This window comes from Cetorhinus maximus, chromosome 12, assembly GCF_964194155.1.
Source record: "Cetorhinus maximus chromosome 12, sCetMax3.hap1.1, whole genome shotgun sequence".
Taxonomy (NCBI): domain Eukaryota; kingdom Metazoa; phylum Chordata; class Chondrichthyes; order Lamniformes; family Cetorhinidae; genus Cetorhinus; species Cetorhinus maximus.
The window spans coordinates 95,694,207-95,708,458 of NC_135890.1; the positions used below are offsets into that span (position 1 = coordinate 95,694,207).

Consider the following 14,252-nt stretch of genomic DNA (forward strand, 5'->3'; position numbering starts at 1 on the left):
TTAAAAATCAATTACAGACATTTATAATTATTATTCCCACTCTTTTGTCTCGATCATAACTCTTTCGGGCCGTCTTTTAGAAGGGATACATACTAACTAAGATTCCCTCTTTAAAATTACTCACTAATTAATAGTTGCAAAGCAGAAAGCTGATTCTTACTAAAGCACTTTAAACCATCATTAAAGACTGTTTAATTTTGTTTCCACAATCTCAATCAAGATTTTTGTTTAATTGCAGGTAAAGTGAGATTAGAAGTCTCAAAGGTTTTTCATACCCTGGAGTCTAAAATGTTTCTGCCTCCATCAACATGTGGTTTACAAAATTTCTTTTGTTTGAAGAGGAAGAGCCGAATTTCCATTTAAAAAAATTACTCATTCACAGGATGTGGGTGTCGCTGGCTGGGCCAGCATTTATTGCCTATCCCTAGTTGCCCTTGAGAAGTTAGTGGTGAGCTGCCTTCTTGAACTGCTGCAGTCATGTGGTGTGGGTAAACCCACAGTGCTGTTAAGAAGGGAGTTCCAGGATTTTGATCCAGCAACAGTGAAGAAACGGTGATATATTTCCAAGTCAGGACGGTGCGTGACTTGGAGGGGAACTACCAGGTGGTGATGTTCCCATCTATCTGCTGCCCTTGCCCATCTAGATGGTAGTGGGTTTGGAAAGTGCTGCTTAAGGAGCCTTGGTGAATTCCTGCTGTGCATCTTGTAGATGGTCTACACTGCTGCCTCGGTGGTGGAGGGATTGAATGGGTGTGTCAATCAAGCAGGCTGCTTTGTCCTGGATGGTGTCAAGCTTCTTGATGTTGTGGGAGCTGCACTCATCCAGGCAAGTGGAGAGCATTCCATCACACTCCTGATTTGTGCCTTGTAGATGGTGGACAGGCTTTGGGGAGTCAGGAGGTGAGTTACTCGTCACACAATTCCTAGCCTCTGACCTGCTCTTATTGCCAATAGTATTTATATGACTAGTCCAGTTCAGTTTATGGTCAATGATAACCCCTTGTTGGAGATGGTCATTGCCTGACAATTGTGTGGCACGAATGTTACTTGCCACTTGTCAGCCCAGGCCTGGATATTGTCCAGGTCTTGCTGCATTTGGACATGGACTGCTTTGGTATCTGAGGAGACTCAGATATCTGAATGGTGCTGAACATTGTGCAATCATCAATGAACATCCCCACTTCTGACCTTATGATGGAAGGAAGGTCATTGATGAAGCAGCTGAAGACGGTTGGGCCGAGGACACTACCCTGAGGAACTCCTGTAGTGATGTCCTGGAGCCGAGGTGACTGACCTCCAACAACCACAACCATCTTTCTTTGTACTAGGTGTGACTCCAACCAGCAGAGAGTTTTTCCCCTGATTCCCATTGAGTCTAGTTTTGCTAGGGCTCCTTGATGCCACACTCGGTCAAATGCAGCCTTGATGTCAAGGGCAGTCACTCACCTTACCTTGGGAGTTCGGCTCTTTTGTCCGTGTTTGAACCAAAGCTGTAATGAGGTCAGGAGCTAACTGGCCCTGGCGGAACCCAAACTGGGCGTCAGTGAGCAGGTTATTGCTAAGGCTTTGCAGTATCCAGTGCTTTCAGCTGTTTCTTGATATCACATGGAGTGACTAGAATTGGCTGAAGACTGGCATCTATGATGCTGGGGGACCTCCAGAGGAGGCTGAGATGGACCATCCACTTGGCACTTCTGGCTGAAGATTGTAGCAAATGTTTCCACCTTATCTTTTGCACTGATGTGCTGGGCACCTCCATCTTTGAGAATGAGGATATTTGTAGAGCCTCCTCCTCCAGTAAGTTGTTTAATTGTCCACCACCATTCACGACTGGATGTGGCAGGACTGCAGAGCTTATGTCTGATCCGTTGGTTGTGGGATTGCTTAGCTCTGTCCATCACTTGCTGTTTATACAAGTAGTCCTGTCTTATAGTTTCATCAGGTTGACACCTCATTTTTAGGTATGCCTGGTACTGCTCTTGGCATGCCCTCCTGCACTCTTCATTGAATCAGGGTTGATCCCCTGGCTTGATGGTAATGGTAGAGTGGGGAATATGCCAGGCCATGGGGTTACAGATTGTGTTTGAGTACAATTCTACTGCTGCTGATGGCCACAGCACCTCATGAATGTCCAGTCTTGAGTTGCTAGATCTTTATGAAATCTATCCCATTTAGCACGGTGGTAGTGCCACACAACACAATGGAGGGTATCCTCAATGTGAAGGCAGGACTTTGTCTCCACGACTTTGCGGTAGTCACTCCTACTGATACTGTCATGGACAGATGCATCTGCGGCAGGCAGGTTGGTGAGGATGAGATCAAGTATGTTTTTCCCTCTTGTTGGTTCCCTCACCACCTGCTGCAGACCCAATCTAGCAGCTATGTCATCAAGGACTCAGCCAGCTCGGTCAATGGTGGTGCTACTGAGCCATTCTTGGTGATGGACATTGAAATACCCCACCCAGAGTACATTCTGCACTTTTGCCACCTTCAGTGCTTCCTCCAAGTGATGTTCAACATAGAGGAGCACTGATTCATCAGCTGAAGGAAGGCAGTACGTGATAATCAGCAGGAGGTTTCCTTGCCCATGTTTGACCTGATGCCTTGAGACTTCATGGGGTCCGGATTCGATGTTGAGGACTCTCAGGGCAATTGTATCACACATAAATGACATGATGGTGTGAATGGATAATATTAGTGGAGTTTTGCTATATCTTGTAAACAAATGTGGAAAGGTTTGACAAACACATTTTAATGAAGGAAGCACCCCTTCCTGTATATCTGTATACCACCTTCTCCCCCTTTTAACAAGTCCCATACAGATTTGAGCAGTAGTAAGATATTTCTTCACAGTCTTTCCAATAAGACGTTGAACCCAAACCCCTTCAACCTCCTTAGATGGACATAAGTGTTCCATGACAACAACAACTTTGATTTATACAGTGCCTTTAACATAATAAAATGCCCCAAAGCACTTTACAGATGTATTATGGAACAAAATTTGACACTGAGCCACAGAGGAGATTTTAGGCCTGACAACCAACTCTTGATCAAAGAGATCAGAGTTGGTTGTGTAATGACATAGCTTTAAAGAGCAATTTAAAGGAGGAAAGAGGCAAAGATATGGGGTGGGGGGGGTGGAATTCCAGAGCTCAGGAACTAGGGAGCTGAAGACACAGCTACCAAACTAAAGTGATTAACATTGGACATGCTCAAGAGGCTAGTCTTGAAAGAGTGCAGAGATCTAGAGAGTTGTAGTGCTGTAGGAGATTATAGAAATAGTGAAGGGTGATAGTGAAAACTAAGATAAGAGTTTTAAAATTGAGGCATTTATTAACTGGGAGCCATGCAGTTCAGCAAACACAGGAAAGATGGGTGATGGGACATGGTGTGAGTTAGGGCAGTAGAGTTTCAAATGACCTCAAGTTTACAGATGGTAGACAATAGGAGGCCAGTCAGAAGTGTATTAGAATAATTAAGTTTAGAAGTAACAAAGGCATAGATGAAGGTTTCATCAGTAGATGAAGATGAAGTGAGTTAACGTCAATGTTGGGAGATATTATAAGGTGGAAATAGGTGGTCTTAGTAATGATACAGATGTGTGGTTGAAAGCTCATCTTGGAGTTAAAGATGACACCAAAGTTGCAAATAGTCCGATTCAGCCTCAGGCAGTTGCCAGGGAGACGGATGGAGTTGATGGCAAGGGAATGAGTTTGCATAGGAACTGAAGACAATGGCTTCTGTGATCCCAATATTTAATTGAAGCAGAATTTCACCAAAGTCTTTCTTCATCTATAAGGCATAAGTCACTTGCTTGGATGAGTGCAACTCCAACAACACACACAAGAAGCTAAGCACTATCCAAGACAAAGCAGCCTGCTTGATCACCACCCCATCCACCACCTTAAACATTAATTTCCCCCACCACCATGGGAGCACCACGACCTTTCCCTACAACTGTGATTACACTTCAAAAGCATTTAAGTGGCTGTGAAGTGCTTTGGCTTGTCCTAAAGTTGTAAAAGGCATTATACAATTATAAAGTCTTTCTATCTATCTATGATTGCATTCCTGGAACAAGTAATGTGCAATTGATTGAACCTTGCGAAATACAGCAACTGGTTGTGTCCTAAATCTGATCAAGATAGCAGTTCTTCCTGTATTCAACATAGTTCATTGTTCTCACTCTTTTATATGAGACCATTACACTCTCAGTCAATAGTGACAATGGTTAGTAACCAAATTGTTCTTTGGGGCACCTCATCTAGAATTCAAGAACAACAGATGAAAAATTGAAAAAGAGATATTTGATTCTCTAGAAACACCTGACTGAGACTCACCAGTTCATCTTTTCTGTCTGGTTCATTCGAACTATGGGGGATTTCGGGATATCCAAGGAACTCATATGTCACAAAGTAATTGCTCTCGATAATTGGAAATTCTGGTAGCTCCTCCAGAGGGTCGAAGGGCCTGGGAATACCTGTAACTTTTCCGATATCGATTGTTATCTGACTGACAGGAACAACAAAATCTGGAGCAAGACACGGAATGGGTAGAAAAAACAGAATAATGAAATAAAATGCAGTGCCCCAGCTTAGAGACTGAACTCACTTTGCTGTTATTACATGAACGGTAAATCAAAACAAACTGCTTAACAAATTAGGGGAAAAATACCAAAACATTTGACTAAAATCAAAACAGTAATTGCCAGAAATGCTAGTATCTGAAGGAAAAAATGTAAATTGATGTTTTGAATGCAATAGCATTGATCCAAATGTTATACTGAGAATGTTAATTTGTCTTTCTTTTTCTTACGCTAATGGAACACCTGTGCATTTCAATAATTTCCATTTATATAGTGCCCTTAACACAGTAAATGTTTCAAGATGCTTTCTAGCAGTTTCCGTCTTTTTATATTTTTCTTTTAGCCTTCACATTTATTTAATTTGCCTGGCATCCTGATTGTTCATGTGGCCAACCCTGTTACGTATGCTGTGCTCAAATACTGATTTAACAGGTTTGTTACACATGGTAAGTTCCTACTTTCTCAGTCTATCCTGCAGGCAGCTGCTAAAAAAGCTTTTAGGCTACAAGGGGGCCTCATTGTGGAAACTCTATCTCTAGCAATCCCTCAAAGGAGGAAGACGTTTGCCACGGAGCCCATGGCAAGAACTTGCGCATGGAGTCGTTTAACATGGGGAGGCTGTTGTGCTGCAGCTACCACATGGTTCTAGCTGACCAAGAAACTCTCCTGTTCTCATCACCTGCCACAGGTGTATCGGAAGGATTTATAGGGTTGACAACCAACGTGCTTGGCTATGTCACAAACACACCTCCCGTGGCCATCAAGTCATGGTGTGGGACTTGAACCCAAAGTTTACAGCTCAAAGATAGGGACGCTAACCACTACACCACAAGGCCTCCTGCTATTATGGAACTAATGTGTATCTACGCAGATACCTTAGGCGGAATTTTCTCAACTTAATTCCTGCTGGAACGGCTGGGACCATTAAGGGGTTAAGGAACCTCTTTTACTCTTCAGCGGGCTTTAACTGAGCCACAGCATTAGCATCCCTCTTCCAGCTACCCTGAACAATTGGGGAGGGTGGTGTGGGCTGGATCACCCACTAAATCTGTCACCAAAGGCTCTATTTTAGAGGAACTCTAACAGGTGTCGGTGAATGGCTGCAGGAATTCTTGCTGTGGGGGCCAGAAAACCCGTGGACAATGGAAGTGAGACATGGGAAGGCTGCCACCACCCACACCTTGGGTTCTCAGACATATGCCTGGAGTGGATGTTGGGTGCAGTCAGGGCCAGGAGAGAAGATCTCTTCCTTGAGGACAGGTAGAGGAGGCTGGCCAGCCTTACGAATCTGGCTTGACTGGAAGTTGCACAGGATGTGATGTGAACAATAGGAGTGTAATCCCCAGGATCTGGTCTCAGTTCCATAAAGGTTTAAGGACCTCATTATTTCTGGCAAGGCGAGTGGTCTTAGCATTCATCTTACTGTCACACATTTTCCTTTCTCTCCAGCCCTCCTCCCCAAATTTCCATCTCAACATTCAACACTCATACTCGTCCACAACCTATTGCCCTCTTGCACCCATTCCTCCAGTCAACCTTCTGAAATGTTTCCAATGCACACACAAAACACTTTGCCTTTTCTCACAGAAGGTGAAGAGAGCCCACAACTCCAGGGAGAGACAGGCAACCAGGGTTGGACCTGCAGCCATTGCTATCCTGACCATATTTGAGAAGGATGCCCTAGAGATCAGCAGGGTGGCACTGGTGTTGGGCACCAGCGAAGGAGAAATGGGGTGGCACAGAGACCTGGTGACAGCATGAGGTACACTGCCACTTGGTACATAACTTTGACTCGTGTTGAATTGTCACTAATATAAAGGGTTGCCAACTCTGGTTAGACCTATTCTGGGAGATGTTGGTTGAAGTGACAGCATGGAAAGCCGGTGGCATGGTGTGAGCGGATTCTAAAGGAGCACCAGAGAGGGAAACACATAGGGGCCTCTCTATTGAACCCACTGCAAGAGCCCATTTTATACCAGCTAAAACTTCCCATATAAATTCAGTGTTCCTTTTACCACTGGCAGGAAAATAATTTTCTAGGCTGAGCTGTGCAGTTTTTTCAACCAGCAGCCCAGTGCTCCCTGCATTTACCCCCTCACCTCAACTCACTCCTGCTCAGCGGGAAGAAACTGGCGATGACGGTCATGAGCGCAGTACACATGTGCAAACCGCGTCAGACCTGATTTACATTTCACATCATCATGCTGCCAGTTTGCAATCAGATCACCATTTTACAATGAATGATGGGCTTCTGTCTATGAGTTATTGTGCATAGAATTTATTTGCTTAAAACATAGTATTAAAAATGTCCCAGGCTGCTTTCTTTGACAACCGGGAGACCGATGTCGGTTCTGGTAGACTCCCAGCCATTCCCGGAGAGTTGGCAACTCTACCAATACGTGGGGCAGAATTTTCCGGTCGGCATGCGAGGGCGGGTCCGACACACTGACACATAAAATGACGTGTGATGACGTCGGGTGTGCATCCCGGCATCATCGCGCTGCCTCACGATGTTTCATTCGGCGGGCGCGCGCTGGAGTTGGCTGCGCGCCCGCCAAAATGTAAAAGCCTATTAAGGCTATTAAGAAATCAATTGAGCCAGTTGAGAACGCTGCCTGTCCAAACTTAAGATTGATGGGCAGGTGGAAAGCCCAAGTGACCTTCGTGTTTTTCAGGAAACCTCATCCACGAGCAGGGAGGGCGGTGTGGGCTGGAGCGGGATGAGGTTTCCTGAAGCTTTTATTAAATAAATAAATGTTCATAAATATAAATTAAATAAATTTTTAAACCAATTCTTTAATTATTTTAATATCCATTCAATCTCCCTGAGGCACGGAGCTGCCTCAGGGAGATTGTTGCGCTCTTCTGTGCGCGTGCGCGAAAGAACGCTGGCCCCAACTCTCCCTCCTCCCCCCGCCCACACAGGTAGCCGCACTACTGGCCACATATTAAGCTGGATGGACCTTAACTGGCCCGCCCGCGTAAAATGGCGGCATGGAGCCGATCACAGACGGCAATCGGCTCCGTGCCCACCCCTGCCCACTCCTGCCCAGCCCGCCTGCCGTAGGCAAAACCTGGCCATGTGCTCTCTTCTACACCATGCAGAGTTTGTACCCTTTTCCACTTTCAGCATGAACATATGGCTTTCATTTCCCAAAGATTTTTCACAGGTCCTGATGGAGGTGAGGGAGAAGCCTGAGGTGTCCCCAGAGGAGGGTCAGCACTTTGAGAACGCCACCATCACATAACTGCTGCGCCCCCTCCACCAGCGCAGATACACACGTCTCAGTTGACTCAGTGTCTCGGTTAGATGGGGTGGCACATGGTGAGGAACACATCATATATGAGTAGGAGCAGGTGCTGAGGACAGGGACAGCAGTGGAGAGTCCCCATCGGAGGGTGCAGGACACTCCAAGCTCTGCTCAGCTAGCCATAGATGCTGAGCCTATGGGGTCATCGCGAGGAACAAAATGGGAACTTGTGGTGCAGCAATGGGAGATATGTGTGATTCTGTCAGTCTGTCCAGAGGCAGTGCAGGAACCTCTGCATCCTGGCAAAAATCCAGGCTGGTGCTAAGCAGCACAAACACTGGTTCAAATTGGCTGGTGGAAGGCTGTGAGGTAGTAAGGCTGTTAGATGTAAAAGGAGTTCTTGAACAGGTGATAAGGCACGTACTTAAAATGCTTACCGTGCTGTTTAGCAATGCCCTTAAAATGATGTCTCTCATCTGGGGATATCAGCACATCGTCCAGGGAAATGAGATTCTGCAGAGTATCTATTATAAAACCACGGTAATTCGGAAGAAGAGCCAATGGATTGCCCAGGAAAATAAGGTTCTTCAGGTTTGGCAGGAAATTAAGAAACGCTACATTGCGCAAATTCACAAAGTCATTGAAACTCAAATCAAGAGATATTAAATTGGGCCTATTTTACAAAAGACAAAGAAGATCAAAACAGTATTATTATTGAAACATGCTGAAAGCCTCTGAATTTAATTTGTTCCGGACAGATCTTGAAACTCAGGGAGTTCCCATGAACCAGGGTACACGCTAAACAATCTGACCACAAATACTAACAGACAAAATGTTGAATTTTACTAGTGAGTTTAAGATATTTCCCACAGTTCAGATTCAAACAGATCTTGGCCCATGTGCACTCTGATAGGAAATTCTGGTAGCTTCCTTGTAAAACTAATTGCACCATTCAGAAACTATCGGGTGTGGAAGTTTTATAAGTCAGTTGCACTGTACAGTTAGTCTTAATATCAAGGTTTTTGATTTGACAGTTATCATTTACTGTCTAGTGTAAATGTGTGGAGTCACCCAACTCAGCTGTTGTTTCAGGTTCAATTGACACCTGTAAAAAGAAGCTCGTTGGACATCTTTGAGAAGACTGATTATTCAGAGTTATTAGTGGTATTCTCTGATTTTTTTCCCTAAAAATATATAAATCAAGGGTAATAAGGAAGTAACAGTATAAATCAATACTTTGTTTGGCTCACACCTGTCTAGATTGATACCAGCTTTTTACTGAAATCTGTACGAATACAACAACCAGGAAACTGGGTGGTGTAGTGGCCATTTACTTCTGGGATCTGATCAAATCTAGCCCACACTAATAGTGCTCCAAGTGCCGTAGCTGCACTGCCACTGCAGCCACAGTGAACACTGCCCTCAAATGTCAGCACCTAATTGGTCACCCAACCCCTTCAGCCCACCCACTGTCCCTAATTGGACAGTGAACATGGAGGCAGCCTGTTAATTGGACGCCTCCTGTAAGATTGCGCTGGAGGGCAGACTGCTGCCAGGAATGGGGTTGGGACCCAGAAATCTTTGAAGTGCAGAAGACTGCGGCCCATGTGTAGTTTGTCATCAACTTCCAGAATCTCAGACCATGGAAAACTTCACATCAACCTGTCCACTAAGACCTGTATTGGGAAGCACCTCATTTCTCCACTTGGCTTCTCAGGAGGCCATCAAATGGATAACCAAACCAGGCTTCCCATTGTCAGCTTTTCCTGACATGTGGAGGTATGATGATGATGGTAGTAATATCCAATCTATTTTTATGATAAATCAAGCAGTACCAGAGTTAGTATATTTACCAGAACACGTCTGAGAGATAATTGTACTCAGAGTCCAGTGAAAGCTTGTTGTGTGACAGCCCTAGGTATTGCAACATTGGCGGTGGGTTACAACACAATTCTTTCAAAGAGGAAATATCATTGGAGCAGAGCTCAAGAACCTGTAACAGGGCAAAAAAAAAAGTTTCAAACTTGGCTGTTGCTGTAGGTTAAACTTCACTTTCCACAGATGATGCAACACAATTGTTCAGAAAACTATTGTTAATAGCAAAAGAAAACATCACTCACGCACTATGATTATGTTATTGATAGAAATTTGAGAATATTCCCACTCTCCTCTTTTACCTTTAACTTTCTCGGAAGGTTGGCTGAGTTTAATGTAGTGATTCTATTGACAGTAAATATAAGTTCCTCCAGATTCTGAAATTTCAACATGTTCTTGTCGACCTCACACACCTACAGATGAGAAATAAAAACAAAGTATAATTCAATGTTGATTCATAATTATTAGTCCTGGATTGGGGAGTCTTAAGTTCTGTTCTTTAGTTATTTACATCTTACATTTAGAAGCCTGACAACTTCTGCATTGAACCAAGCTCGTTGTTAACCACCTAAGCCAGCTTGCTTTGGCCTATTCAACCTAAGTTGAAACAGTTTCTCAGGGGTAGATTATATTAGGCAGGCTCTACTTGGTTCTCCATGTTTGGGCCCAATGCATGTGGGATATGCACCCATTACATCCAATCCACTAGTCAGCACTTTGGGATGCAGTCGCTGGCTGTCCACAGCAAGCAAAACCAGGCTGAAAGAAGTTGTGGAGAACCTGCGGCTGATTTGCAGAAGGTGTCAGAGGGGAAGTGGTGTAGGCAGCACATGATCAACGATCAGCACATTGGCAGAATTGGCCGGACTTTCCAAAGTGGCCAGACATGTTCCTTGGGAGGGGAGGGGTAGATCTGCCTTTAAGCTACCACAGGAATCCAAATCCTGTAGTGCCGTAGCAGGTTTCATCATACCAGCAGCCATACTGGCAGCTTGGTGAAAATCTTCAATTTTAGGTCAATGCACAGAAATTCAGCAGGATCAGTGGCACAATTATCATTGAGGTGGAATTCTCACTTAACGGTGGCATAGCCACAGAAGAGGAAAACATGCGGGTGGAACCTTTGAAACTTAATTCTTTGTCAAAGGTCTTGTTGTACACATTACAATTAATCTCTTCATTTTGAGCTTTTGTTCCCTGATACATTTCCACATTTAAATAAATATCACTGAAATTTATCAGATTTCCAGTCTAATGGGACTGAGTTGTATATGTCTCTTTCGATATACATTGAGGTAATGCCTTGCCTGGTATGTAATCTATTCCTTTTATTGCTTCTCAATAAACCATCAAAAAAATGACATACAATTTATAATTTTAATAATTGTTTGCAATTAGCATATTTACTAATCATATGATGCCAAGTTTCCACTTCTCCAACTGCAATTCCTGATCTGTCATTTGTCCACCTTTGAGACTGTGTCGTACTCAGTCTCGGGTCCACATTGCTTCCTTCACTAACACAAGGATTTAAATCACTCAGCTGCCAGTGCAGGATCTTATTTAATTTAATAGCCATGTTTAAAACTAATTATTCATTCTGAATCAAAGAAATATATTTAATAAAACTATAATATAGATTTTAAATAGACTAGGATTTTGTTAAATATAACATGGGGGAAAATCTTGGGCTCATTCTTAATTATTAATTTTACTTTTTGGTCATTTTCACTTCCTCATTTTGTTTTGCATAAATAAATTGGAAAAACATGCAGAAAAAGCCATGAAACCAGTAAGAAACCAATGCAACAAAGGTGCAAAAGTCGACTTCATGTAGTAATAATATTCGGTCATTAGTCTTATGCTGTTTGAAGTTTGCACCTTATATGAAGATTGGTCTGTTCTAATTTCATGCCCACTAGTGTTCAGATGGTTAGTAAACTAAATTAATAATCTGTTCACATCAGATGAAAGAAGATCATGCATTAGAAAGAGTGCAGAAAAGATTCACAAGAATGGTTCCAGGCATGAGGAACTTTGGTTACATAGATTGGAGAAGTTGGGGTTGTTTTCCTTGGAGGAGAAGATTGGGAGGAAATTTGATAGAGGTATTCAAAATCATGAGGGGTCTGGACAGAGTAGATAGGGAGAAACTATTCCCATTGTTGTAAGAATGAGAGGGCATAGATTTAAAGTAATTGGTAAAAGAAGCAATGGAGACATGAGGAGAAACATTTTCATGCAGCGAGTGGTTAAGACAGAGTGTGGTGGAGGAAGGTTCAGTGAAGGCATTCAAGAGGGAATTGATTATCCAAAAAGGAACAATGCACAGGGTAACGGGGAGAAGGCAAGGAAGTGGCACTGAGTGAATTGTTCAGAGAGCCAGCATGAATAGGATGGGTCAAATGGCCTCCTCCTGTGCTGTAACCATTCTGTGAAATGGTGTTAAGTGACCCCAATTTCCATTGATATGCATCTCACTAAATACTCATGCATATATACCAGACCAAATAAGGATTTGTCTCAGAGTTTGTGGAAAGCTAGCGGATTAAGGATCTAAGTGGGAACACGCCAGGACTTGAGGCCAAGGAGGGTACATTCATAATGAAGCCAAACCCAGGTTGAGTATCAACTTGTAAATCCTTTAAACGTGCGCCAATGACAAATGGTAAGAAATGGAGAGATTCCTGATCAGCCATGTGATGGAAAGAAATTAGAGCCTCTACCATCACTATTCACAGCTCCAGGCTACAATGTGCATGTAAAAGTGTATGTTGACACAGCAAGTCAGACTCCTTGGGGGGCTGGTTGGCTGGACAATTGGCGTGTATCAGATTGATGCCAACAGCACAGGGTTTGCTGCCCGTTCTGGCTGGGATGGACCTGCCTCCTTGCCCTACCCATGGTTGAGATTGTGTCGCAATGGGTCGGACCTGCCTTCAGGTTGACAACTCATGAAGAAGAAGAAGCAAAGAACCCACTTGGACTTGGGACACCTGGTGTTGGTAAGAGGCATTGATTCCAATACAACTGTTGAAGGAATAAAACAAGGGGGAGAAAATGTGACTCCTTTTGACTGAAGATTTGCAAAGGATACAGAAAAAATGAATTTCAATTTATAAAACGCCTTTTACGACCTCAGGATGTCCCAAAACACTTAACAGACAAGGAAGTAATTTTGGAGGATAATCATTTGTAGTAACATAGGTAACTCAGCAGCCAATATGCGCAAAGCAAGCCCCCACAAACAGCAGTGAGATAATGATCATACAATCAGTCTCAAGTACCACATGGGGAATCCAAGGGTAAGCATTGTACATAGGAAATAGGAAACTGTTTTAAGATTGCCAATTTCTTCTAGTAAAAGAAAGTGAATAGTTTTGCATTGCTGCTGTAAAGTATTTTAAAACTAATTATGTTAAGATTGAACAGGCTTGCTATAGCATCACTAACTGGATGTTAGTGATACTGGTTGAGTATCCTGGTCCTTGAATAGTACCATATGGGATCTTTTAGGTCTATTTGAGAGGGCAAATGGGGCTTTGGTTTGATGCCTCATCTAAAGGGTAACAGTGCGGCATTATCCTGGATTGCATACTCAAGTCTCTGTTAGAGGACTTGAACATTCAAACTTCTGACTCAGAGACATGAGTGTTGCTAATGATCAGTGGTCCTGATTAGCAAGGAAAGGTGGGTAAAATAAAATAAACCTCTGTCAGAAATTCCTATAGTCAGGCAGTAATGTGAGTTTATAAACAATGCTCTTAATATCCTTTGTGAATTGTTTGGGCCTTTTTATCATTAAAGGCTATCTTTCATGAACTGTGCTCCCAGGCATTAAACTCAATCGGCACAGTGTTTGGTATGGCCAATTCATAGCACACCCAGTTTTATAACCATTAATTTTAATCACTGGCAAATCAGGAACTCCATCTTCCAAAATGTTACCTCATGTGTCAGGAGATGCTATGAGTGCAGCTATCGTGTACAAAGCTCCCCAGTACACATCAGATGTCCCCTTTAAAACTTTCAAAGCAAGACTACTTTTCTTACCCATCCCTAGTTTTCTGTATACAATGTAAAAGTTCTGATGTTAGGCAACCTCAACTAACAATCATGTTCAGTGCGGTCAATATTTGATCAATATAATTGGATATTCTCACTCACTGCTGCTGTGATGTTACTTCCTTGAAATCCTGTGCACTTTATACAGCTACAGTGATTAACATCATCAGGTGTCTTCTCTGGAGCAGAGACTACAGTGGAACAGTAATTCCTTGAACTATTTATTGAAGTAAGACAAGCAAACTTTTCCAATCCTTTTTTCCTACATTGTCACGAAGATGTATTGTGTGCGATGTGGAATATTAATTTTTAATTTCATTGGCTGGTCAGATATATATTGAACTTTTTTTAAAAGGACTTTTGCCAAGCAATGACACTGACTTTAAAATGGCTGCTAATTTGCATTTGTGAAAGCTGTAGGATTATGGGTAGGGTAAGGGGACTGGAGAACATAGTGGTGTAGAGAGTCACATGAT

At 43.1% G+C, this 14,252-nt stretch overlaps 1 protein-coding gene across 1 annotated transcript in view; it reads right to left on the minus strand.

Annotated features, from left to right (window-relative positions):
* The window catches only part of LOC144687124 (leucine-rich repeat-containing protein 43-like), a 31,997-nt gene extending 21,879 nt beyond the window's left edge, over positions 1–10,118 (minus strand). Inside the window, exons 1-4 of the mRNA XM_078552877.1 lie at positions 10,014–10,118; positions 9,690–9,829; positions 8,274–8,509; positions 4,341–4,531 (exon numbers count right to left, since the gene is read on the minus strand). Of these exons, the coding sequence (XP_078409003.1) occupies positions 4,341–4,531; positions 8,274–8,509; positions 9,690–9,829; positions 10,014–10,103 (657 nt within the window). The 5' untranslated portion in view covers positions 10,104–10,118. The remainder of the gene's footprint in view (positions 1–4,340; positions 4,532–8,273; positions 8,510–9,689; positions 9,830–10,013) is intronic.
* Positions 10,119–14,252: the final 4,134 nt, after the last annotated feature.